Source organism: Epinephelus fuscoguttatus, linkage group LG15, assembly GCF_011397635.1.
Source record: "Epinephelus fuscoguttatus linkage group LG15, E.fuscoguttatus.final_Chr_v1".
Lineage (NCBI taxonomy): Eukaryota > Metazoa > Chordata > Actinopteri > Perciformes > Serranidae > Epinephelus > Epinephelus fuscoguttatus.
Window position 1 is genome coordinate 19,905,333 of NC_064766.1, and position 27,481 is coordinate 19,932,813.

The 27,481-nt window shown below is 41.1% G+C and overlaps 1 protein-coding gene across 6 annotated transcripts; it reads right to left on the bottom strand.

The window, feature by feature from the left end:
- Positions 1-69: 69 nt before the first annotated feature.
- On the bottom strand, positions 70-26,655 carry lpin2 (lipin 2). 6 transcript variants are annotated; one of them, XM_049599211.1, is made up of 21 exons: positions 23,371-23,494; positions 22,933-23,021; positions 20,705-20,905; positions 17,376-17,471; positions 16,386-16,750; positions 16,192-16,299; positions 15,961-16,087; positions 14,834-15,182; positions 14,650-14,749; positions 14,304-14,491; positions 13,662-13,755; positions 13,494-13,563; positions 13,300-13,392; positions 13,129-13,211; positions 12,571-12,718; positions 11,990-12,138; positions 10,033-10,119; positions 7,625-7,777; positions 6,234-6,348; positions 5,483-5,586; positions 70-4,032 (listed from the first exon to the last, which is right to left on the bottom strand). In XM_049599211.1, exons 3-21 carry the CDS (start codon positions 20,894-20,896, stop codon positions 3,888-3,890), a joined length of 2,766 nt encoding a protein of 921 aa, XP_049455168.1. In that variant the 5' UTR covers positions 20,897-20,905; positions 22,933-23,021; positions 23,371-23,494; the 3' UTR covers positions 70-3,887. The 6 variants fall into 6 exon arrangements, with proteins under 6 accessions (XP_049455168.1, XP_049455167.1, XP_049455169.1 ...); XM_049599210.1 differs by lacking the exons at positions 22,933-23,021; positions 23,371-23,494 and adding an exon at positions 26,478-26,655; XM_049599212.1 differs by lacking the exons at positions 22,933-23,021; positions 23,371-23,494 and adding an exon at positions 23,865-23,884.
- Positions 26,656-27,481: the final 826 nt, after the last annotated feature.

The window sequence follows — 27,481 nt, forward strand, 5'->3', positions numbered from 1 at the left end:
AGCCCGTGGGTGCTGTTGAACTTTTTAACTCTGACTCAACACAGGAATAATGTGGCACACGTCAATGTATTCAGTTAGAAACTTTATTTAATACAAATATGACCACAAGCCACACTCTGTTAGCTTCATTAGGCCTGTATTTTTTTTCTCTTCTTACAAGGTATTTTGTTCTTTAAACATACTTTAAACCACATTTCTGTACAAATCAAACACAGCATACACTTAAGGTATTTCTGTTGGTCAGACACAATCAGATAGCAAGCGTTACCTCCAAACAGAATGAAACAAACACACGAACGATCATACACTTGATAAGAAACGATAAAACAAACAAAGAAAACAAGGCATCAAAGACAGAAGAATGTGGTGATCAGCATATATACCGGATCATTTTTTCCACAGCAGTTGAGTGAGAACAAACAATATTTTATTTATATTTATATACCACATACGTATCCCAGGATCATACAGGATGAAGTGTGATTCTTCCACACAAGATGCTTTACTTTCATAGAAAGAATGGAATTTCATTTTGTTAATCATAAGATATATATCTATTTGACTTCACCAAACTTTGTCGAGAACAAGCAAATAAAAATCAAAAGCAAAGCACGCATCTTAATCATCACAAAAACATCTGAGCTACAGAGTGAACGCGGAAACACTTCAGCCAAAATAATGATGATAATAGTGGCAATCTGTACGCAGCCATGATCGGAAATTGTGCTTTTTTTCATTGAATGGTTTTTGACTGTTGAAGGGAGACTTTGTTATAATTCAGCCTGGACGCTGTTTTCACATGATTTTGTGTCAAAGTGGTTAATGGAGACAACAATATCTGAAATTGGTCCACAGTCAGCAACCGAGAAACATTTTGTGCACTGTCAATTTACATCCATTAAAAGTGCTCATTTTTTGCCACTGTCAGGCTCAGTGTCTGACACTGTCACGGAAAAGAACGCTACATTAATCCTTTCATTCATTCAGTCGTAACTGTTTATCTTGCTCAGGGTTGCGGGGGGTCTGGAACCTATCCCAGCTGACATTGGGCAAGAGGCTGGGTACAACCTGGACAGGGCGCCAGACTATCACAGGGCCAATTTAGAGTCATCAATTAACCTGCATGTCTTTGGATCGTGGGAGGAAGCCAGAGTACCCGGAGAAAACCCACGCCCCTGCCCTGGGTTCGAACCAGGAACCCTCTTGATGTGAGGCGACAATGCTAAGCACTGTACCACCGTCCCACCCATTATCACAGAGAAATACAATTCTTGTTCTGAAATCTTACGACAGGTGACTTGCTGCAGGATAAACAAAGGCAGAGATGTTCACGAAAGATGGAAGGTGAAGTGCTGGGAAAAGTTGGAGCACAGAAAGCGTAGCTTAGTATTATCTAAAAGATTTTCAGTGTCATGGATGAATATTGAGCTGATTTCGATAAGTCATGATGAGACTTCTCCTTGAGCAAGACCTGGTTACACACAACAATAAACAGAACAGCGAAAGGAGAAGAAAATTGTTTCATTTACCTGCAGGGTCGGTGATGTTATCAGACACAATCTAACAATCTGAGCCTGTCAGTGGCAAAAACAAGCACTTAAAACGGACGTAGATTGATGGTGCACATTGCCGCAGCGTTCTCTCTGAATACTGTTGTCTCCATTAGTCACTTCGACACAAAAACATTGGAAAACAGGGTCCAGGTCCAAAAATATCAAAGTTTCCCTCCAGGTCTCAGTCTGACTCTATGTTTTTTAATTCTTACTACCACATGTTGTCATGTTACTGTTACACTTGTGGTGGAAGTATGATCCATGGCACATCTGCCCACGTCTTTTTCTATTAACAAACACAATATAATGCCACTGACGTGCTTTCTAATAGCTTCCTCAAGTATTTCCTGTTTATCTCCGAACAAGATCCAATGGCTCTTCCTCTGGTCACCAGAGGCACGGGATCAGTCTTACGTCTTTTCGCATTCACTCACACACACGCAAACATGCACACATGCACACACTATGGAGTAGCGCTGTCCAGCACCCCAAATCCCCACATTTTGCCTCGCAGCCTACAAACACAAACCCTCCTTCAATAATTGCTTATATTAACGTATTTTCAGAACAGCTGATTTGTCTGTGGTGTCAGAAGGTCACTCACACAACAAAGAGGTAAAACTAGAACTCTTCCTCTTGCATTAATTGCATACTCTGGTCTACTGTCTATGAAGACCTTCAGTGAAGTGCATGTGGGTGAGAGGCGTTCTCAGGGTGCAGCTTAGACAAAGTGCGTTGGATAAGTCTCGGTAAAGCCACTGAGGGAACATAAGCAAAGGGTGAATGAATCCTGCCACCCTGACAACAGCAGCGCTCGGTGATTAGGTATGTATGCACGCACGCACACAAACACACACACACTCTTACATATTCCCATCTACAGAGGACCTTGCAAATGGAAAATCCTTCATTTTAAGCCGTCTCTCCAGATCTGCTTATTTCCACCGTTCCGACTCAAGCGTCATCTTTTACATTTACACACATACTTTAATACTAAAGCTGCGGATTCTGAGGTTTGCTGAGGAATGTGTATGTACCTTACAAGTTTCACTGTAAAACAAGGAATACAGATCGTTGTGAGAATGGGATACAAGGCTTAAAAAAAAAAAGGAAAAAAAAAAAAGAAACAGATCGTACAAGGCCTAGCAGTTACTGTTAAGTGCATGTTTACCAAAGACCAATCATACAAAATACCGATTTGAAGTATTTCCACATTGCATTGGTGATAAATTACTTTTTTTTTTCAGACAAGCAAAGGCATCACGATAGAAATCAATAACTTAAAACATACCAATTATCATAAATAATGACTGCATTGTTAACAAAACACACTTGATTCGCCAGAGCTTGTAGAACAGAATAAACATTAAAATAACAGCGAGACAATATAACATGAAGCTGCTTCATTTTGTTTTTAAGTCATATCTAAATGTGCATCTTCACATATTGTTGGCAAAACGTATATCCCTGGTATGACCTTGAGAATTAACAATACCTAACATGACTCAGTCAGTACAAGTGTCTTAAACTCTACAGGGGGAAAGTGGTGATCTGAAATCTGTTCCAACTAATGACCACGCAGCAGAGAAAGTCGGGAACAAAACTACACTAACTGTAGCTTTGTGTAAACTAACTGCTGTGTATGGTTCGTAGCAGTTGTTTACCTGCCACTATCACTATTTTACTTGATGTTACAGGACAGAATAAAGAATGGACACGTGCGTCTGTGCAAATACAGTAGCCACAGCAAACTATTTCTGGCGTCGATTTTAACTTCCTACCCTGTGTGTCCTTCCTGCTTTGAACATTTCATATCACTTCTTCAGGGCGTTCAGGAAATGTGAAAAACTTGATTCAAGAAAAACAATGTCTTTTCCTTCTGCGCAGCGCACACTCTGGTGCTAAGGGCTAATGCCTCGCGTGGGGCTTCAGTCGTGTCCCTGATGGCAAATGCAGACCATCCTGTTTGCTAGAAGTTACAGAGAGAAATCTCAGATCTTTATCCCTGTGCTGTGATGGGGACTACAGAATGCTTGCTGGGTTCGTATTCCTTCACAGGCAAGAGGAAACATGATCATTTAGGTGGTGATTAGTATCGTCTCCCGGGGGTGACAATTTTAAGGGGATTATTCATCAGGATTTAACTTCCACTCAACTATAATTACTGTTTACCAGCTTATTTTGTGTTTATGGTGATAACCCTGTTACTGTGTGTGCATGTCTGAGAACTATATATGAAAGTTTAGGTTTCAGTCCATGTGTTTTCTGGAGATGCATTCAAGTGCACAGCCCAGCTGCATGTATATGAGCACCTGGATATCCATATGTGCTGGATTAGAGCAGTTCATCAGGGTTGAAGTCTGGTATGGGTTGTCTCCAGTAACAGAAAGAGCTGTACTCGGGCAGGACAAAGGCCTCGTTCTGCTCCTTACTCAGCAGAGGGAACACATGCTCCACCAGCTCACTAAGCCGACTGTAACTGAGGTCAGAGAGACAGGAAGAGAGACAGAGAAGCGGGGATGGACAGAAAGAGTGAAGAGAGATAATTAAGGGTTGAATACTTAACTGTGGAACAATTATTTACAGCTTGTTGGCAATCATGCAAAAAGATCTGACACGCTTGTTAAAATGCTTTACTTAAAATACATAAATGCAGTCACTCAGTCATGCAGTGACATAAGCTGGCATACACTCAGTTACCAGTTTATTAGGTACACCTTGCTGAAACTAATGGTACAGTCCTGCAGTAAATTCTACTTTGAAGAAGGTTATAATTGTTTAAACTGCTTCAGAAAGTTGTTGACTAAACTGCAGGATCATTTTGTATATCTGAGGTATTTCTGTTATTTAGCCAGCCCTCACTGATACAAATGGGGTGGACATAATGGCACAATCTCTCAGTACAACAAGGTAAGATAAATTAAGATAAGTAAAGCCTTTATTGATCCCCAGAGGGGGGATTTGGGTGTTGCAGCAGCACAAGTGCCAAAATAAGTACAGGTACATAGAGACAGGTAAAAAAAAAAAAAATAATTAGAAGTATAAATAAAAATAAGGATGAAAATATAAAAGTGAAATTAGACTAAAAATTACAATGCAAGCAGTGTACCAACCATCAGAGTTGTACTGCAACATCATCTAATAATGCCATAAGGTAGGATTGACTGACTCCATTAGTTTTAACTGAGTGTACCTAATAAACTGACATCTGGGTTTGTATATGACATCATTAAGTTGTTAGGGCATATGTGTTAGCAAACAATTACTTATTCACACATCCACATTACACTGAGTAACATTAGCATTATGTGAAATTTTGTGTCTGGCAAGCTGACAAAAAAATTAAATCCTGTAATCACCCTATTTTTTGTTCTGTTTTGTTTTCTACAATCTTCCAAGAGAAATATCTTGCTCTTTAGATGCTAAATTTCACTATATATCTACCAGCTAGTCTCTAACTTTCTCTGTCTTTTGTTTGGTGCTGGGCAGGTAGTGTGCAGTCAGTTAATCACAGTGTTTTTTTGTTTTGTTTTGGTGAAAACAGCTGCCTTCTGCTGCTAAAAACGGGATTGATGAGAGAAGTGAGTATAAATCAAAACAAGTTTGGAGCTGTAAAACTTGAACAATAGGCTGGACGACTCTAAACAGCTCAATAGAGTTGAGAGCAACTGCACAGTGGCGTGATAAATCTCTGTGGGTGTCTCACTACGCCAGAGCACTTTCACATAACACAAAGTCATTTTAAAAAAAAATCTTTCATTCATATAAAATATCGACTGATGCAGCTTTAAGTTAATATTTCTTTAGTCTCTTAAAATATTCAATTTGGTGGCTAACTGTAAGATTTGGGGTTCTCATGGTACCAATGTCTTGTTTTTATTATTGTGAAACTTTAAAGTGAGACAAACAAATCCAGACAATGTACGTACGAGGACTTGTTGCCCTTGGTCTGCTCCTGGATCAGCTCTCCCTTTGGGTTGACTGTGAAGATCCGACACACTGGAACTCCCACCTCCTTATAGGCAAACACATCCTGTATGGAGACAAAAGAAATGGAGACATAAAAGAATATGAATAAAACTAGTTTATACATGATGAAAAATTAGCCACTGGGCCTTTAAAAGCCATCTGAGAACACACTCTATCATGTAATTTTCAGAAAGCAGTTCTCATACATAATACACATGGGTACAAACTGACATAAGTGTGTTAATAATATTAACCAAAGATTTCCTGTTTGTGTTCCACCTAATGGCAATATTTCCAGACTGAATGTTCTGATGGGTGAGTGCAAGGCTGTGTGTGTTTGTGTGGGTTGTTTTTTTGTGTTTTCTTTTCTTTGGCAAGTGTTACAGACAGACAGAGGTTTGATGGCTGACCCAGTGTTTCATATGGGTGTTGGTGTTTATGCAGCTGAAGATGGGACGCTGTGCCCTGCTTGAGCCCCCGTCAACAGACGATGTCACATGGGACCCGCACTCCCGCCAGTGACCTCAGCCCAGGTTCAGCCCAGTACTGATTTCATATGTTTATGTCTGTTAATTGATAGCCAACGTGTCATGTTGGCCTTGTAATACATCATGTCGGCGGCGGCTTCTGGAAAACACGGCTCGCTATCATGTAAAAAACGAGTGCTTTAATGTCTGGGAGTCTGACATCTTCAAACATTCATTAACTCACATTAGCTCTATTCCCAAAGGCGGCGTAGAATGGCTGCTTGTTATGCTGGAACAGGTTCTTGATATCTGTAAGGCATTCAATCTTGAAGATCTCTGGTTTCTTCTCAATCACCTCCCTGAAGCAAACAGACAGATTGATTAGAGTGCCACACACATGCATGTCCTTAGCGTGGGTCAAATCTGAATTAGAGTTAACATCGCAAAATACATGCTGAGCTTCTCTCAATCATCTTCCTCTCTAATCTCTTTCAGATATATTTAGTTTTTTCCTGTAGATACATGTGAAATAATGTGTGAATTATTGAACCCCCCTCCCCCCCCCAAATATCAGTTTAAAATCATCAGTTTATTAGCTTTCCTGAAGCTCTGATGGTAGGGATGTCTCTGTTAATGCAAATTAAATCAAGAGAACAGAAAACCATATAAATATAGAACAAATGTAAAATTTACGGACATGACACAAAAATCCACATGCTTCAGGTTGCTATGGTGACACATTAACGATGATGTATAAGGTAAAGGTCACAGAAGAATCCAAATGAAATGATATATGATTAACATGACAACACAGCAGAGCAGCTTCTCAGTGTTCATCTAAACTAGTAACTAACAAGTTTGTTTACTTGTGTCACCTTTGACAGAAAATACAGACAATGGAGATGGCTTTTGGCATAGTTAAAGATTGAAATTACACTACGCTAACATATGCCATCACAAATTATTTCGACAAGGGATCAGTCGCATCCTGTGCTAAATCTTGTTCACCGAGAGACCAATCATTTTCGCAATTACCAGCTACATGTTACTTGGTCTCCTATAGAATTCCATCCACATCTCCATGCTGCTGCACAGAAATCTACAGAAATCAGCTGGTTGTCGTTCTCTTTGGTTGAACTAGCTAATTAATAAACATGCCAATCAGCCATCAAAGGCGCTGCTTTGGCAGCTGTCCTCTCTTTGAAGACGCAGCTCTCAGCTCATTCAGAACCGATTGTGGAAACCAGGAAATGAAGATGAAAAAAAAAAATAGAGTTGTTAAGAGAGCAAGAAGATGCTGAACATGCATAGATTTCTAAGAGCTGATGGCAAGGCTACCAACAGTTAGAAATTCATGAGTTTGAGTTTTCTGTGGCCTTAACAACCTCGGCATACGAAAGGCTTATTATAATGAATGAGGATTTGGGGAGGATTTAGAGTAGGAAACTTAATATTTAATGTGAAATTAAGTTTCCAGACAAAAAGGATTATAGTTTGAAGGGGAACAAATATGGTATGGTTTGAAATCAGATCACAAGATTCATAATAAGGAGCATTTAACGTATGTGATAGCTTTGGGAAAAAGACGTACTTGGCTTAGTAACAGTGAAACATTTATGTTGTATGTTCTTGTACCTGTGGAAGGCGGAGAAAAGGCTGCTGGGAGACAGCATGAGAGGTCCTCGGGGTAGAATGATGCCTCCGTCATTGACCCACTGCAGGTAACCTCTTGTCATGTCCGCCATGCCAATAGCCCGCGCTGAGCAGTATAAGAACTTGTAGCCATTCCTGCCGATGGGGAGAGTGGTGCTCATTAACAGTTGTTCCAATACACTTTAATATCATGACCATCATTAGCAATTACTAAGAATAGCTCTTTAATAAGATCAGATGCTTTCGTAATATGCAGATGTCACACAATCCATCATCTATCCTCTATACCTGCTTATACTAGAGGGTCACAAGGGGCTGGAGCCAATCAATTACAGGAGTGATGCATAGAAACAGCCAACTCACGCTCACATTCACACCTACCTATTAAGAGCCGCCAATTAACCAAATCAGCGTAGCAAACTCCACACACAAAGGCCCCAGCTGGCCGGTTTGAACCCAAAACCTTCTCGCTACAAGGTGACAGCACTAATCACTGCTGCCCTGAGGTCGAACCAATTCACTGGAAATTCTACTAACAGGTACAGATGGGTGACAAATTAAAGGGAGAACCAACATGAAGTGTTTCAGTATGGAGGCAGGCCAACACAAGCCTCCAAAACAGCTTCAGTGCTGTTCCTTGCCAAGTCTGTGGTACATAATGCAAGGATGAACACCACTCTTCCACAAGATATTCTCTCATTTATACAACTATTAGTTAATCTAGTAATCTCATTGACTATGTTTACATGCACATTAATATTCCATTATAACTCAGAATATGACAATATTCTGACGATATTCCTTTTTTGAAGAAGTTATATCTGACACACTGATGTTATTCAGGTTTTAGGGGCATTTTTTTGGACATAAATAAAAGACATTGACAATATACGTCTCAACTGGGGTTTTTATTGCAGTTTGCATTGCACGGCCTCTTGTCCGTTTACAGTCAGCTTTTCTACGTTGTACACAAACCGACAAGCCCCCAGTTTTCCAAGCTGTTGTTAGAAACGCATACACAAAAAAAGTCCACATTTCTGGACGGACAGAGAAACACACCTACTTTTAAACATTATGAAAGACTTGGATATCAACAGCTTTTTGGTTATGCACTAATATTGCAATGCCGAGCTTTTCAAGGAAACAACTGAAGAAATGAAAGAGGGAGGCTGTGTTAAACAAAAACCTTATTTTGATGCAAAGAGGCAAAATGACACAAGCAGCTCCAGCTGTTCCAAATTTTGACGTTATCAAAGACATGTTGGGGCACTTAAATTAGAGTATGCACGGCTGCATGCAAAGGAATATTCGTAACCGCTTATCCTGTTAGGGGTTACAAGAGTGCTGAAGCCTATCCCAGCTGACACTGGGTGAGAGGCGGGGTACACCCTCACATTCACACCTACGGACAATCTAGAGTCACCAATTAACCTGCATGTCTTTGGACTGTGGGAGGAAGCTGGAATACCCAGCGAAAACCCACACTGACACAGGGAGAACATGAAAACCCAACACAGAAGGGCTCCCCCACCCTGGGTTCGAATCAGGGACACTCTTGCTGTGAGGTGACAATGCTAACCACTGCACCACTGTTTAGTGGGAGTATTTTTTTTATCTGGAATAAGATGTATAGCATGTAAATGTACACACTGAGATTTACTACTGAACCTGATTTCAGCAAATAAGAAGAAAAACAAACCTAGCCAGACATAACAAATCATCAGAGACTATTACAGACATCACTAAATAAATTTGAAGATGAAAGTTTATATCATATTATTGGGTGTTATTGAGATGGTGGTGGAGACTATTGTCTCACATGATGGTCGAAAATCTTTAAAACGTGTGAAACTATTCTGAGTTCTGGTGACTGTAAAGGCTATGGCATTTTATTTATGTCTTTCATGCTCATCAAACCATTTAGCGAGCCCTGATGCATGGAAGCATCTGCATTTGATATGTTTCTCTCGTCTGTTATTCAGTTTTTCCTTTAATTTGTCCTCCATCTGTACAGTAGATTCTATTTATTATCACTACTAATGGCCACAGTAGCCTTTTTCCGCCTGTGTGGTTCAAGTTTCCTTTTGTCTGCATGACTAAAGCAGCAAAAACAGGTCGAAATTAAAGTTTTTAAACCCACAAAAGAAACCACGATGAGAAAAGTGGTCGAACGCTGACATGGAGTTTCATGGTGTTTTTAGCTTCTACAATAATTCTGTCCTGGATATAGTTAAACTTCCTGAGTCATCAACCTCAAGCACCCCACGCAAACACTGGGAGAGCATATCAACTCCACAGAGAGACTATTGGGAATCAAACCCAGACAGTGCTAACCACTGACCAACCATTCATCCTTCCTCTGTGATTAATCAATGTTGTCGTGCACTTACTCAGCTACTGAGTGGTAGAGCTTTGCAATGCCCTGGTGGGTCCAGTCCTTCCCCAGCTGTGGCAGGATCTGTCCAAACACATCTGACCTAAACATTCAAACAAACACAAAGAGATATTAGTGGCATAAAGATGGAGATCTCTTCATCTGCCAGGTAACAGGCTCCTAAATCGTAGCAGATGTAGAGTAAAGGAGTCATAGGAAACATGTGCTTGAAAGAAGAAACTAGATCGGTCGTACAGACCATTCAAGAAGGTCATATAAAGCACCATAACTACTTTACCATTTCATCATAAACAGAACATTATGGACCATTCTCCACTAATGAGGATTACGGGCCCATAGGGCGAGCACTGTCTCAACCGCAGCTTATGGCTGTGTGTGCTTACAGACAGAAATGTAAATGGCCTCATTATAATAGTCCCTGTGCTCTTCACCCTGTTACTCAAAGAAAGCCACATGTCACAGGTTGGCTTGAAGGGTCACAGGGATAATAAGCTTCAGTCAATCTGGACCTGTTTGATGTAAACCACCTATGAACCTCATAAGAGTGGGCATCAGGCTGATATCAGACTTGTATCAAAAGAGATGGGGCTTGCTTTAGCTAATTAAAAAGCTTAAAACCGGATTATGGACTTAATATCTGCTGTTTGAGAGGGACTTTAATTTATCAATGGCGATGAAATTGCAAAGAAAAGATTCTAGGAAGGGGAAAAACGTGCTTTAAAACTATTCTATCATTTTCCTCCCTTTTGTATATTAAGCCGAGCTATCACATGTTCTGCAACAGCTTCAGTCACTGTTTATTCACCTGCTGGCCTCCATCTCTGATGATCACACGGCCCATCAAATAAGGAGCGTTATTTCACAGTATGTGGGCAATTTATAGACATGAAAGACTCAAATTAGTATAACACTTGTACACGTGCTGTCTTACTAAAGCACAAATTACTTTCTTTCTGGTGATGTGGATGTTTACAGATCATGATCCAAAATGAACATGCGTCATCTGTTACACAGACACTTTTGCATCATTTCACACTATATATTACAAAAGTGCAAAAAGGTTTTTACAAGAGTACGAGCCATGTTCGCAGCAGAGATTCGCAACGTGACAAGTTGAATCTCACAACAACTTGCAAAGTGCCAGTCGACAACATTCTCAAAACCAGTTTACACCAATGCAACAAGAGATTTGGTGCGCGGTCTCCATAGCGATGACTTTCTGTGTTTAAGGTTTAACTACCAGCTTTTCAGGTTAAATTAACAATCATAAGAGTACATTGTGAATATATGTGTGTGACATGTGCACATACAGCCAGCAGCAGCAGCGACACGTCACGAGGATGAGATGGCCTCTGGCTCAGCGGGTATAGAGGGCTGTTGTCGGAGAATGCCACAGCAAACACACACAACACTTGCTGACAGGTTGTAACTAACTTGGCTGGCCGACTTTGCTACAAGCCATTTGGCTGCTGACACAGGTGACGTGCCTTACGCTCTAAAACCAGCCACTGGCGATTTAACAAGCTGAGTCACAGCAGACACAATCAGCTGACTTGAGTTGAGCTGGGACGGGCCAGTTCACACTATAACAACTTTCCCCTGAGACGTACTTAAATGGTCTCACCTCATTGTTGATCTTTGCTCTGAACTGGGCTTAACAGAAGAATATACTATGAGCACGCACAAGCTGCTGATATTATATGCAACTTAAGGGACGCTAAATCCCATAAACTGGTGGAGACCTGATGAGCCCTGGACAATTTACTGCACTGTTCAGTACTCCCCACAATCAGTACAGTTAAAGAATACTTTCACTCGAGGCTAGTTGGCCACAAACTCTTGTTCAGCATTCACATGTGCATTCATGAAAGTAGAATAACACCACATGGAAGTTCAGCACCATTACATTGCTGGGGTTATCAAATTGTTGTGAGTGACTTGGAGGCACATACTTGGTGATAGTGCCATCGATGTCAGAGATAATGACTTTGTCGTCCCAGTTCCACAGGTAAATGGTGCCCTCGCAGCGACATGTGCCCTGGTATTGAGTGGTGATGCTGAACGTCACATCGTTAGGTCCCTCCTTCAGTTTCAGACTGGCCTGGTAACACAAAGGAAGACGGTGAAGGACATCTGGAGGCGCAGGCGATTTCATTCACTAACTTGTTGCAACAGTGTGGGCTTTACTTTGCACTTTGATTTGTTTTACCACAGTGCAGTGAACATGTACAGGTCTTTAGAGCCCCCTACAGACTGTTAGAGGAGCTAACACAATGCAGTTCATAGCTGGCCAGCAGAGGGAGCTCTACACTATGAAATCAACCCTTTCAAGTACAAATCTCATTGACTTCTCTACACCTCCAGTTTGTAACCTCATCAATATTGTAATCTGAAAACCAACCAGATTTTTATTTAAAAATTAAACTGTCAAAAAAAGTTAAACTTCAACTTATAAGACTAATTAAGCAGCAGAATGCTATACTTTTAAAGAGGTTGGCAAGAGATGTTTTTGAGGAAGGAAACATGTACTTACTATCTGATCAGAGGAGAGGCGTAGTGACTTCCTGTAAGTGTGTGGGCTGGGGTGGTGCTGACCATCTACTGGCTGCAGTCTCTCCTGACAGGATGCAGCGCTCACCTCCTTGGCCTCTTCATCGCTGGATGAGTCTCCTGCTTTAGGCCTAAAGGGAAACAATATGTATGTGTATCTATATATATATAGATAAATTACTTGGAAACCAATCAAGTCAGTGAAATAGTCCTTGTGGTTGTATATGTTTCAGAACTATTTTCCTGCTCCTATTTAATAATTCTGTGCAACTTAAAAACTGCTCAAGACCTGAAGCTGATTAAAACACTATATTAAATTTCACTGAACACACTGAGCCCTTCATTATCTGCCATGTAACCTTGCCAAAACAGCTTGGTTCACTGAATTAATTATCTCACAATATAATGTAATTATGCTGAGTTGTTATAAAACAGATTTACAAAGCTGTGGATTTTCTCTGACAATGTCATCCCAGAGTTCAACATGCCACTGGACTCACTTGACTCTAACGAGCACTAATAAACCTTTGGGACCACTTACGGCAAGGGCAGTTTCTCCTGAGACATGGAAGGTCCTTCCTCTTCCAGATGAGACTCCTCCTTGGTTTCAAGCTTCGTCTCTGACTGGAAGAACAAAGGGAAAATGTGGATGTGAGTCTCACAAAAATATTTTTCAGTGCAAGTTTTAATACTTGTGATAATGTGTGCACACCTGCTTGATTGCACTATCTGCCCTTTTTCGCCAGAACCACCAGCGACCTGACTTCTTTGGCATTTTCTCCTTCACCCAGGCCTCCTCTGTAGCCTACGCAAAAAGACAAAGACAGTTACTGACAAGCTAGTTGCCAGTTTACAATGATCCATATATAATGACACCACACAGAGCAGAAATCCAAGATCAGTTACCTTTGGTAAGTTCTTCTGAAATGCTTGTAGACTTAAAATCAAGGGTGCAGCTAGTGCCCAATTATAATATCTGGGAACAAAAGCATTATGTAAGAGACACTATCGACCCCGCACTTAGAAAATATATCTCTTGTATATCTTATGTGTGAAATAAAAATGCTTACTTACCTATTTCCTATCTTTACAACCAGGTTGGGGTTATCTATAATTGCTGGGTTTTCAGCAAATTCATGATAGGTGATGATGTGCTCCATGAACCTTTCTGCAAACACAAAAGACAGGGAACATTAATTAAGGACAGCACATGAAAAGGTCAGCGGTGGTGAGCCATATCATCTTACTTAACGCCAGACAGAAAGGTCAGGAAACTTTTTCTTCCCTCAGCCACATCAGCTGAGGGCTTATAAGACACGCTCAGAAAAGTTTACAAAAGCACACACATGTAGATGATAAATACTTGTATTTAATTGGCATCAAGTGACGTTTTGACACTTCTAGAACAGTGTTTAAGACACAAAGATGAAGTACTGTTTCAGCCCTTGTAAAATAGACACTTGTGGCCTTAAATGGAAATGTGGGTGCCAACACTGTTACCATTACACAAAGCAGTCTGGTTTTTTTCTATGTAATAGAGCCTCCACCAACAGTGGCTGGACGCCTTCTAATGACGTTAATGCAGTTGGTAAAACTTTGTAGTTACACAATGAATTTAGTTTTTTTTCTCTACTGGCTGAGGGTAACTTTCTATCCTGCATAAAAGTCCTAAGTGCACTTTCGCCTACATTTTTTATGAGTGCCATTCTGGCGTACCTTTGGATATTTCAGCATTTTCTGTGAGGCCTCCGCACAGAGAAAGAGTGACGTCTGGGAGGTCACTAGCTGAGTCAGACAGACACTCTGTCCCGCTGTCAGCAGCTGCACTGCCCACTGACTGCGGGGACTGTGAACCAGAGTGCATCTCTGAGTCCATCCAGTGCTTTGTCGCTGCCTCAGACTCGCTGAAGGAACAAAGAGAGAACAACATATCATAATGCTGGTCTAGAAGGAGAATATTTTTGCTTCGTTTAGTTTTAAAATAGACCTAATTTAGCTTTCAGTTTTTAATTAGAACAGGTCAAGCAGTGACATTAATTAGGTGCCTCTTTCATAATCTAACCTCTTAGGAAAATATCGTGCAGCAACATCAGGTTCAAGTACATTCAGGTCATCTAGGTAGATATCCTCAGGACCCTGATGCTGGCTCCTCTTTGGGACACCTACATCAAACAACAGAAACATTTACCAGTTAATGTGCGATCATAACTAAAAAGGAGATGTCTCAAAGAGGGGCAATAACACACCTTTCTTCTTTGAGGGTGAATCACTCTGTTGGCTGCTGAAAGGGGTGGAGGTTGCCACACTGGGTGGCAAAACATCCAGGGGCTCCGTGGGGGAAACAGGACTTACAGAGGTTATGGTACTAACAGATGCCAGAGGAATCACAGGTGTCATAGTGGTAATAGGGGTGCGTGGCTCGGGCTTAACAATGGTACACACTGAGGAGGAGGAGGAGGAGGAGGCACCCTCTCCCCTTTCGATCTCAGACTCGTTCTCCATGGCCTCAGAGCTGAGGATGACGCGGAAGTGGGTGCTCTCTGATGGGGTGATGGTCACGGTTTTTAGAAGCTCTGGTTTCTCTTTTTTGGTGACCTGGATTTTGGATATCAGGGGGAAAAGGTCACTAAGAGGACAGTATGACAAGAACTATGTATCTGTCAATGAGAGTGATCCAGTTAATGATAAGAAAAAAATCTTATGTGAAATAACTTTGATCAAAATGACAAAATTTTGCCTAGAGTGACCAAAATCTTCGATATAATCTGATGACTAAAAAAGAATAGGAACAGTTTTCATCGACTAAAACTATAGTAAAATAGTTATGGCCTTGTTTAACCTATAACTTGACTACAAAAAAAAAAAAAAAAAAAAAAAAAAAAAAGAAATTAACTTAATATGATAAAAAATTAACAACGATATTCGCCACAGGATTAAGACCAAATAAAAAAAAAAGCTTATAAAATTAACACTAGCGCCTCACTACAATTCATTGTGCTAAATCAAGTGTTGTGTTTGTTTTAATTTTATTTTGTAACATTTCATATTATTCTGCAAAAAAGCTATATTTCTTATGTTCCAAGCTGTTCCCAATAACCAAGTGCAGGCTGCTGTGGTTAAGTTGTGTCTGTGAGATAGAGCAGATAATATGTTGCACGTGTTGGCTGCCAATAACTAAACAGTTGTCAATTAGTGATTCTTTCTTATCTCTTAGTTGTACTACTTGATTTACAACGTTGTTAAGAATAGTTAAATAAATATATAATGCTACACAATAAAAGGCTTCAAATAAACCCAGTGACTGGTATCAGCAGATACTGCTTCTGGCACTTAATTATCTGACCAAAAATCACGACAGGAGAGAGGTGCTTACCCTGGTTGTTTCTGGAAACTCCCCCCAGGTCCACTGCATGTGGGACTCAGCTCTGAGTAAACTCTCTGAGGGCCTGACCATCAGCTCGGAGTCACTCTTTGGGGAAAAGGCCTGAGACAAGCCGTGACTAAAGGGATAGATAAGCAAATGCAAACAATCAATAAGATAGAGTCTATTTACGTATCTCGGCCACACTCTTGCTGACGGCTCTCTGTTCATGTCAATACATACCTGTCATTCGCAGGCCAGTCCCCATCAGACATTGGATAACCATCGAGGTTGTGTCTAGCTGCGGGTAATTTGGGGTCAATATCTCGCATTGTGGTCACTGAAGGTGACCTATATAGAGAGAGTGAAACGGATACATAATTAATCTGTGTTTAAACAGATCCCTGCTATAACAGTGAGCACTGCCCTAAACCTACCTTGAGACATGTGCAGCAGCTTCCTCGTCAGAGCTCATGTCCATCTCAAAGATCTCTTCATTTTGCCCAGTGCTGGACATAGCAGCAGTCGTAGCAGCAGGTGTGTTAGCAGCAATAGCATTACTGGTAGTGACTGACATGGGCGGGGTCAGCTCCTCTCTTCGGGGGTCTCCTTTATGCTTCTTCCTCCGTCGTTTCTTCTTTTTTGTGGCCACGGTGCTAGGAGCAGGAGGCTCGGGTGGGTCCTCTGGGTCAGCGGGGTCATCCTCCAGATCCTTTGGTGGCCTGTGCTCAACCTCTGAGATCCAGAATAGGTGACTCTCGGTGGGGATTGGAGAGGTGGCCAGGTGGGCAGGGACGATCTGCTTAAGGATCAATGAGAATCAGTGACTTGAGGCTTAGGATACATTTAAACAAGTGAAAACCAAAGAAGCATTAATGGTTCTTAGTGTCTGATCCTAGCCTCAGACTGAAGTCCAGTAAAACAGGGTTGTTGTCACTGGATAGCTGTCACAATTAGAGTTTGGAAAGCTTGAGCAAAAGGTCTCCAGTCAAATGTGGCAGCTACACAGCTGTGGAGCCATTATTTCCTCACACAAACATTTCCCTACACGTGTGCTTTGCAGTCAGAGTTAAGACTGTTGTTGGTTCTGGTTAAGGCATTGTGATCACATTTAATTGAATAACAAATATATCAAAGGATGAGGACATTAGCTGCTCGGCTCAAACACTAAACAATCTTATTTAAAAAAGGTCTCTGCTTGACAAGCAACACAGCACATTAGAAACCCGGACAGATGCTGCTGTCGATGTGTGATTGAAAAATAATTTGCAGCCCATTCAATATCTCACTTAACTTTTGCTGCTAAGCTTCACACAGCAAAAGCAAATCTAAATCAAAGTCTGTTAATAACCCACAGCTGTATTGTCATTCTTATTTTTCAAACAGCGGGTGACTTAATTACTGTGTGTAGTTAATTGGGTACTTACATTCAGCTGCTCAGCTTCCTGGACAAAAAAGGCCTCTCCATTGTCACCAAGCTTCATGTGCAGCTCCACTGGCTCTCCATTCACTTCAATGTCAATCTGGAAGAATTTGGCAGATTTAAGCAAAACAATGGTACTTTTCATGCAGAAATATGTTTGCTTAATGTCTAATTAGCATGTATGTATGTATATATACATCTGACTATGCCTTTTTGTTTTGTTATGCATCCAACATTACATGTCAGGCCACATAGAGAGCCTGCAGCTACATACAGCCCCATCTTTCTCTGGGGGCTTTACAAAACCTAATAACTGTATGGGTCCTCTGGGCTTGCATTCAGAGGAGCCTGCCAATAGAACAGGGCCATTCATGTTTGTCGGGCAAACCCCCAGTGGACCCGAGGCCATTCAGAAACTTGACACCATAAAAGCAAAAACCAGATCACGTCTGGCACTGCAGAGACTAAAGAGGAGGCAGAATTTGACTCACAAGCGCTCAGCCTGCTCTGAAAACCTGAAACCAAATCATCAATATTAATTCTCAACCAACAGCCACCAACATCATCTGTTTCTCCTGTGATCCGTCATGTTGTATCTTTCCTTTTGCTGATGTCCTTTAATGCCACTGTGGTTTCTAAACAGCCTCAAGATTTAATTTCACCCCCTCAGGGTTGCTAAGGGCAATTTATGGATGGTGAGTGATGGCTGGGAATTTCAAGGCCCAATTAATATTGAGTCGGAATAAATGAGGGTCCTCTTCAGCCTCTCACAGCTGGTGACAGGTTACATTCACTTGACTGAGTTGTGGATTTGCCAACACCATGCTGGATTACTGGTATTACTAGAGGCAATGGATGCCTGCAGATGCTCAAAATTAAGTCTTTGTATTGGGTTGTTTCTCTCTGGCAGCACAATGTGACTTTTGAAGTTTGTGTTTACTTCGGGCCGGAAGAGCAGAAAGCGGATGAAAATAACTATTTATGCATAGCTGAGTTTACTTATCCCCAAGTGATTTTAGAATCAAAAAGTACTTAAAAACATTTCAGGTTGCCAACAAAAGTGACTAGTGTATGGGCAGACACACACGCCATCCACAGCCAAAATTTAATTAGTGTTTGGCTGGTAGCTACAACTTAATTCCCACTCTGAATTTTTTAGAAATATCTGCATATCAGTGACAAATATCGCATCATTTATGGGATCCAGTAACTTCTAAAAACATATAAATATATATTGCAGAGGATGTGACAAGTGATCTCAGGGACGCACGCATAGCTGTTTGTTACACAACAGCCCTTGTTGTTGAGGCCATCTTCTTCACGTGTCCTCCCCTTCCCACTCATTCAAGTTGTAGAGCTGTTGCCATGGAAACCACTCATTCAGTCCTTCCTCTGAGCCCATCAGCATTCTGGGTAGGTGGTGAGACAGTGTCAATCCCCCACAAATCATCACCACTCTGATCCTCAAGCAAGTGAATAAGCTTTATTCAACTCGGAGCATAACTGCTCTTCTATTAATAGAATCCATGGACAAAGTCACCATTGATAGTGATGTGGTCGGAAAAGTCATTTAATTATAAACGCTATCTAGTTTTAGCCCCTGTTAATTACTGGCTGAACACCATGGAATATTCTGAGTCTTTACATAAGATGATAAACTCAAGTAACCTCAGTTTCACACACAAGAAAGTTTGTTTTAACTGATGCTGTGGCAGGTTTCTGTTACAAATCTCTCAGAAGATCTGCTGTTTTAAAATTCATATTTGGCTTCATGTTTACTTACTTACAACAACATAAAAACTACCACAAACACAGGCTTAACTTGCTCTCACTATTCATCAACTAGGCCAACACAAAGGTGCAACAAAATTGTCATTCTCTCAAGTGAGAAGTGGGTGCTATAAATAGCCCCATTGTTCCTTGGCCATGATTAACTGGATCTTATCTCCAGGCCAGAATATAAAGTAAAAACTACTAACAAGGAGGGAGAAAAGCCCAGTACAACCCATCTCCCAAATGCTTTCCTAAATGATTCAAAAACGCTCCACTGAAGCTATTAATTCTGGCAGAAGCGACATGAGAATAGGTAACCTTGTAGTGGTAAATGGGGCAACTTATATTCAGTGAAGCACACAGATGACCCAAGCCATGGATCTTCTTTATTTAGCCATTTACATACACAAAATATTTTGGCTTATAACAGCTGCCTACTTAGCCATTTACATGGCTAATGAAAATGAATATTGCACAGCCATGCATACTCCCATTAAGGTGCCATAACATGTTGTTTATCACATCAAAGTATGGAAAAGTGAAATGGCTCGAGCCACAGTTTTTCACTGATGGTGAACTTGTTGGACTTTGGGAACACAGCTTCCCTCTTTCATTCCTTCAACCACCACCAAATGGTTAGTGTTGCGATATTTGTGCATTTCCAAAAACCTGCTGATATCCAAGTCTTTCATGATGTTTAAAAGTAGATGTGTTACTCGTTCTGACCAGAAATGTGAGCTTTTCTTTTGGGGATGCATCTCTACCCCAGCCTTGCCAACCGCTGTTTGGTTGGTTCGTGTACAACGTATCCATGGCAACGCACAGAGCTGACCATAAATGGGGAAGAGACCAAGTGTCACAAACTGCAGTAAACACACAGGATATTCTGAATACACTGTCCAAAGAATGTTCTTAAACCCCAAATAATACCGGCATATACCACATATCTAACTGAGAAAATACTACATTTGGAAACGGGTTTAAATTGGGAATATCCAAAAGGAATATACCGTTTACATGACCGCATCAAATTCAGGATACTTTCACATTTGGAATAAAAGTGTAATATAAGTGTGCATGTAGATGTGGTTAATGCTTTGTACAACTTATGAGAGTTTGAAAGTCAAACTGACATTCAGCAAAGCTTCCTCAAAGAGAAACCCTTGGAAGGTTAATGTGACCTAATGTTCAGGGAGATGTCAATCAATAACTAAAATCGTCTTTAAACCTGAAAGTAGTCTGGCTTATCTTGGGCTCCTCGTGTAGTACTAGCCACACTTACTGTAAGAACTAATGCTTGTCTTCAAGATTGATTATACTGTATGGCTTTTCAAAACATTCACTAAAGTACACATAGTGAGGAACAGGGCCTTCCCCTTCGAAGATGAAGCATTCTTACATACAGTCCTTCTCACAACTGCGCATTTAGAAACATTTCCTGAGGGGGATTCATAAACTTGAACTTTCTTGACATGGCGCTCACTAATTTGTATAATTATATGACTTTAAAATGTTAGTGAGAAAAAACAAGAAAAAAAGATACTAAATTCTTCAACTTACCACTTTCTCTTTGGAGCGCAGTACACCCAGCTTGCCGAAGCGCACATGGAATGGTGAGCACTGGTAGGTGCCATCCCTCTGGCGGACAACAACAACATCAATGCAGCCCGACAGCGTGGCCTGATTAATGCCTTTATACAGTTCTTTGACGGTTACCAGCACCTGACCTGCCAGCTGGCCAACGTAGTTCATCGTGTCCGCCTGAAGGAGGAAGAAGAATATTAGCTGAGTTAAGGGAAAGACAGGATGAGGATGTGCTGCTCAGCAAAAGTCCACAGGAGTAGACCGTTTTGGCCCATACAAGTTGTGAAATGTGGTTGTTTTCCACTTGACTCTCTCAGTCTACCAACTGTCGTCTCGTATTTTAAATATCGTCTTCTGGACAGTCGCGCGGTTTTATTTCTCTTTTGCTTTCATCTCTCAGCTCCCTCTCTGCCTTCCTGCCCGCCCTGTGGTGTCTGTTATCTCCTGACCTGTTTACAGCCTGCCTCTGTTACACTGTCACTGGCCGCTGTCCCACATGAGCTGCATCAGAGAGGGGGGCTGACGGCTGGACTGAAACAATGCGAAGAGACAACCTCACAAAGAGTTCCCACTGCCGCGCTGCAATGGGAGCAGCTGACTTCCTGTTTACATTCATAACCTTCTGCTAAGTATATCAAATAGATGCTAAAAGCCATGGTTGTGTGGCTATAATTATTCGCACTTGGATTAACCCTGCACATTTTCTCAGAGCACTTTTTTTTGTTGTGCAGGAGAAGCAGTTTCAAAGACTGTAAAGTAATTTACAAGCAATCTGTTGAAGCTACTAAATCAGAGAGCAAATTGCACACAGGCCTAGGCTAATCATACAAACTTTGTGCCTGTGTTACTGAACTAGATTATTTACAGTCTACACAGTATACACAGTCTAACTATTAACATAGCAAACATGATTTTGGTTTGTTCGGGTCAGGGTCTAGTTTAGTGGGGCTTGTAAACACGTCCCCTGCTGACTTCATTGGGTTTATGCAACTTGAAATAGTCCTATCTCACACTGACCTTTTGTTCAGACTCCAGCAATGAGAGCAGTGGGGGGGGGGGGGGGTGATGTAGAGTAGAGAATAGGGGCATTTGTGCATGGGTGGCATCATGGAATATGGCAAACTGGCATGATATGTTTCATCAGAGCGTGAGCTAATGAATACAACGCAATAAATTATTAATATACTGCAGGATACTTAGAGTAATTCCCACACTTCCAACCACACACAGGCAGGCAGCCATTGTGATATCAAACAGCCAACACTGTAAGTCGACAGTTCAAAGGATCGTAGAGGGGTTTAGATGATTTGATATGGGGCCTATTAACAACAGGAAGCTCTCAATTCTTTCAAAGAACTTCACCCCACATTTGTAGACAAAGAGGAGCATGGAAAAATACAAGTTATGCCCAAGTTAAGGCCCTTTGTTCTTCCTTCTGGAAGATAATAAGGAACTATAGGCTAAAGGAAAATATTCAGTCATATTGAAACCCTGGAAAAATCTATCATTCAAAAGTTTATTTTATTATGACTGCCTGTATGGTGTAAGGAAGTTCTAAACTAATAGAAAGGTTACTGAAAAGCTTGTGTACTACAAGACAAAGAGGCTGCCAGAACCATAATAGACTATTCACAGAAGAAAATGTGTTTTATGTTGTTCAATGCAGCGAGGATTGGTACAAACACAGTGATTCAATAGGCATCAAGCAAGAAGACAAAAACTGTCGAATCAAACATGGTATTAAAAAAAGGCAACGCACGTTAGCTAAAACGTAGTTTCACTTTGCCAATGTCAGAGGTAAAATGTCCACATGTCACATATTGTTGGTCCGTTCTATGTATGTTGGTTCTCTATCTGGATTTTTTTGTATCTCTGGAAACCAGAACAGTCTTGTTGCCATCAAGCAAATTAAATGCGGCATAAATTTGCATCATTACGTAATAAACTTTCACTTTTAATTTGATACCACAGAAAGTCCCACTGCAGATTTATCAAGTGCAGAGCTCCTGGACTGATAGTGTTAACACAAAGTGCAGAGACACACAAAGACATTTGTCTTTAACAAACAGCCATAAATGTCATTATATAACTGGGAATATTTGACATTAAAAGTAAAAATGACCTTTACATGGGAGTTGTCTGAAAAGCTGCCAGTATTCAGTGATTTATCAAGAGCACAGTCACATGTGACAAACATGCTTTACCTTCTGCCATCCAGTGTCTTTTCCTTCTTTAGGTGTCAACTCAAAAGTAGAAGTCCACACAGCAAGTAGCTACACTGCCAGACCCTGAACTACAAATTAAAACAGGACAACCTTGATATTTTGGACATGAAAAGATGAGCAAATTTAACAGACAATGCAGGCTTCCTGACCAGCCAGATTACTTCAGACCATCTCAAATACAAACACTTCTGTCACAGTCACTAAAAAAAACAGTCTCCAATGTAGCCCTAAAGCTGACATCATCCATCTGATTCACTGTATTCAGGTGTCAAGCCACTAGGCTTGGCGACAATCATATGCCAATAAATCCAAGCAGTGTGCCAAACCAAACAAAACATGATGACTAACAGTATACCGTGCCTTCCAGCATCAGGCCAAAGCTGTGACCGACTAAGAGACCTGTCAGCACTGACTCACCAGGGACCAAGACGACCTCAGAGACAAGGACTCATCCTGTTCACTGTTGTCTGTGTTATCGTCTGTGTTGTTTCCCAGGAGCTCCCAGTCCCCCCAGGACCTCTGTCTCTTCATCACTTTTTAGTAGAGCACCAGCTCTCACTTTACTCAGCTCAGGACACTCCACTGGGACCAGTGTTGTCTTCCCTCAGATTATGATGATAGTGCTGCCCTGCCATACTAAATCTAATCTCAAATGTGGCCCACCTTATCACTTTGGAATAGCCCTCCCAGGGGTAAATACCAGTACACTGCTATCTGACGGGATTGTGCAACACTGTCATAAACTTTGTCATCCTTCTTCTGGGCTATTATGTGCGTGATGTGCACTTGTGCTTATCCAGTCAGCTGACAGGACACTAAGGCTTCAGCCAATGGGATGGCCTCTTTAAGGTGGCGGTGTATGGCTGATAAGAGGCAGCTAATTCCTGTGAACGGCTATGCAATGTTTTTACCTGATAAGAGTAGAAGCTCAGGGAAAAACAGGCAATACTCTGCAGTGTGACGTTCCTCTCACTCAGTCACATGTACGATACCATCGTTGCTGCGTGTGCTAATCACAACAGGTTGATAGCATTCCTCAGCTCCAGGAATTAACCAATGGGATATTCAGGACATTGGACTTTAACATGTTGATCTTTTGTTGTGTATTACCCTTGAACTTCTTGACATCATGAGCATGTGATCACGACAGTGAACAGGTGAAAGCTCTGTAAATACCAAGGGTATAATCTCTGTAGGGGTTAGCCTATATTAAATATCAATACAGCTTGCCACAATTAGCCCAAGTGCTAATTTTAGTTGTATTGACATCCAATACAGATAGAACTGGTACACTCATGAGACTGCAGTCCACGCCATGATGAATTCAAACATGTTTTGTCATCAGGAAGTTGTCACTGGTCCGACTTCCAGCATCCTCCAGCCTGGTTTAGCTCCTAAGTGAGTGCCTTAGATAAACATAATGCATGAGGCTCCTCCAAAAAGGCCTCTTCCCCACTGTCCCATCTGCTAAGCCTTTTGTAAACACTATCAAACAAAACACACAGGCCTACTGGGTGCAAGGCTGTTGAGTCATCCTCCCCCTGTGCTAGGATCTGTTCTGTGTTTGAATATTTGACAAGATCCATGCATAAATAGATTTATACTTTCCTTTTATAAATGAAATGTGCTATGTACTGAGTCACAAACAACCCAGGAGAAACTGAATACACTAAGCAAAAATCATTGTAGAAAGCCCTTGTCTTTACATACAGTGTACTGGTACCATTATGAGTCACGAGACACGGCATCTGAGTATTATGGTCTTAGTTAGTCTGAAATTGATTTGTCCACAGAAACAGATCCCATCTAGTCTATCATGACATTTCAAAACTTTTTGGTTTCGCCACACCTGCTGTATTTCCTCTCTAGAGTCCTCAATCAACGAATATTAAAACCAAAACTCCAGCAGCATGTGTATAGTAAAGGTAAAAACTGGTCAGGTCTGAGCTCCCAAACAACTCATCAAACCACTTTCCCTCTCCTCTAGGATGGCACAACCCACGGTAAATAGAAATCAAGCACAATTTTCAATAATTAGACAAATAAATTGTCCTGGTTGTGGTTTACCTTATTCTATTGTATGCATTTTCTTTCCTTACTTTACTTCATTGCTTTATAAAGTTGTGAACCTCATGTAGGTGGGAAATGTAAAGGATTTTCAGCGGAAAATGGTTGACTATGTACAGAAAATAAAATAAAAACTTCAAGAACATGCAGGAGTCAGTGAGTTCAACTTCTGTCTAGACAGCATTCTCATCTATAACGTTGTGTTTTTGTTTTATAGTTTATCCTGTATGGTCTTTGTTTGTTTTACTGCATAATTATGGTTTTCATCTGTAATGATCTAGTGAATATTTGCTTTGACGTAGTGACAAAAGAACATGTCCTGTGACTGAGTGAGCCAAACACCCAACACATGGCTCATTTTACACTTACACACTCAAGTATTAGGTTACACCAAACTGCACCAAAATGAGCCTACTTATTATGTGTGTAACATAAACCATGGCAACCACAACCCCAGACAGACAGGCGGTGTTGGCTTTCATTACTGCACATTATATAGTGCAGGAAAAACAAATATTTAAGGTTTGAAGAGGCCAAAAGCACTGCAATGTTTTTTTTTCTTTTAAATACAGGTACAACAAACATTATTTACTCAATCTTTTAGGCACAAGGCATACTTCTCATGTTTGGTAAACTACAATCCTCTGCACTGAGATTCAATGCACACTCACTGTGTTAAATCAGTCAAAACCAGGAAACTTCTGGAAAATGTAGTTTTTAAATAGCACCCACAGGCAGGTGGTTTGTTTGGTGAGTTGGCAACATTGCTTTGCTTAACGTTACAAGCCAAGTAAACACTTCTCACAGTCCACTAACAACAAAACGTGAATTAACACAAGATACAAGCTAACGTTAGCTGCATGTCGCAGATTATTTGGGGCTAAAAATGCTAATTTCGGGGATTAAATCTGCCATGTTGCTTGATTGAATTGTCACCAGTGCGCGAGCGCTCGAACGTTACATGAACGGAAAATGCGGAAACACACGAACAGAAAGCAAAAACTGAATTTTAAATAATGTTTACAAAGTGCTGTAAAACCTGGGAATTAGTGGTGATTCAGAAAATACACAGTAGGGGAGAAACTAGTGGGGGAAAATAAATGAATGGGGACGGGGCTCAGCTAACTGCTCGCCTGTTCAGTTAACCCGCAGCTAGCTTTAATGTTATGGTGGGGTTACCGTTAACGGTGAAACGGTAACAGGGTAAGAATAGGTGCTAACGCTAGGTCGCCGGTTTCAGTGAAAAGCGGTTAATTTGTTACACTATGAATGAATTCACAATTACATAACATTAACTGTTTCCTCTGGGTTATATTAATGTATCATAGCTAAAAATGTTAGCCAGCATACAAGCTAGCTAACGTTAGCTGACGGTACATTCAGATATGCATTATCACAGGCAGCAGCAGCAAACGGCTATCAAACCGGGTGAAATCATCCTACCGCTGACTACTTACCTCTCTGTTACTCCAGCGGGATGCTGCAGATGAAGGACGTTACGGTGTCCTCAGTGAGTCCCCATTATTTTGCCTGTGAAACTCCTCGGAAGCCTCCTGACGTGTCCGTGGCTGGACCACCGTGGCTGACTGGTTGTGCTGGAAGCAGGGAGCTGAAGTTGACGGGACAGGGAGCCGCACAGTGGCGGCGCACTCTCACAGCTGGTGCCACTCTGTCAGCCAGGGTTACATTAGGAAAGCTTCACAACAGTGTATAGGAACTTAGAGGTTTATTTGTAATACTATGCCCCGAGTTTAGAGGACATTTATCGACATATATAACACAAAGGATCACATATATGGGTGAGAGGTAATGTGCAATGCTTGGGACTCTTGGCTCCTCTTTAACAACCCTGCACACAACTCATGATGAACAGCACCAGCAATAAAAGCAGGCAGAAATCAGATGCCACCATTAGCTGTTGTCTAATAGGCCATCATCAATCCCCCAGACTCTAAAGGTTTTTGCAAATCAAATTTAATGAAGGCATTTTTCTCACTGAATGACCCATTTGTGGGAGATTATGTAAAGTCAAAGGGAAACCTCTCTAATGCATAAGCACCTTTATTACAAGAAGGAGTGCCTTGAGAAGAGAAAACAGACTATTATTTACCTTGTAAAACAGACACACTACCTCACACTAAATGCTGCAGGGCAGCTCTCTCTACATATTCCTTGTATTGTACTTGAAATACAACATTCCCCCTACTTTCAACACATATTTCTAACAGTGTCAGTCGCCCATAAGACAAGCTCTATTGAAAAACCTTCAAAAGTATTCAAGTTATGCCTGTGCAACTTACACACAGCTTTGTACGCTGCATGAGACACCTTGAATGAACCAGTTTCAACTGCCGTGTGTGTTTCTTCACACTACCACAGGCTCTCAGGGTTTACTCGCTCCACCTCTCCTACAAACTGCTGTAACTATTGACACTAGCATACAGTACAACAACAGCACGTA

What these genes read in the sequence shown, in the direction of transcription:
- lpin2 (XM_049599208.1), bottom strand. Translation starts at nt 23,484, where the DNA reads ATGAAGAGACAGAGGTCCTGGGGGGACTGGGAGCTCCTGGGAAACAAC. An exon ending in TTCACCCTCAAAGAAGAAAG is followed by an intron (nt 14,750 to 14,833) that starts GTGTGTTATTGC and finishes TGTTTGATGTAG; the next exon opens with GTGTCCCAAAGAGGAGCCAG. An exon ending in CAGATAGTGCAATCAAGCAG is followed by an intron (nt 13,212 to 13,299) that starts GTGTGCACACAT and finishes TTGTTCTTCCAG; the next exon opens with TCAGAGACGAAGCTTGAAAC.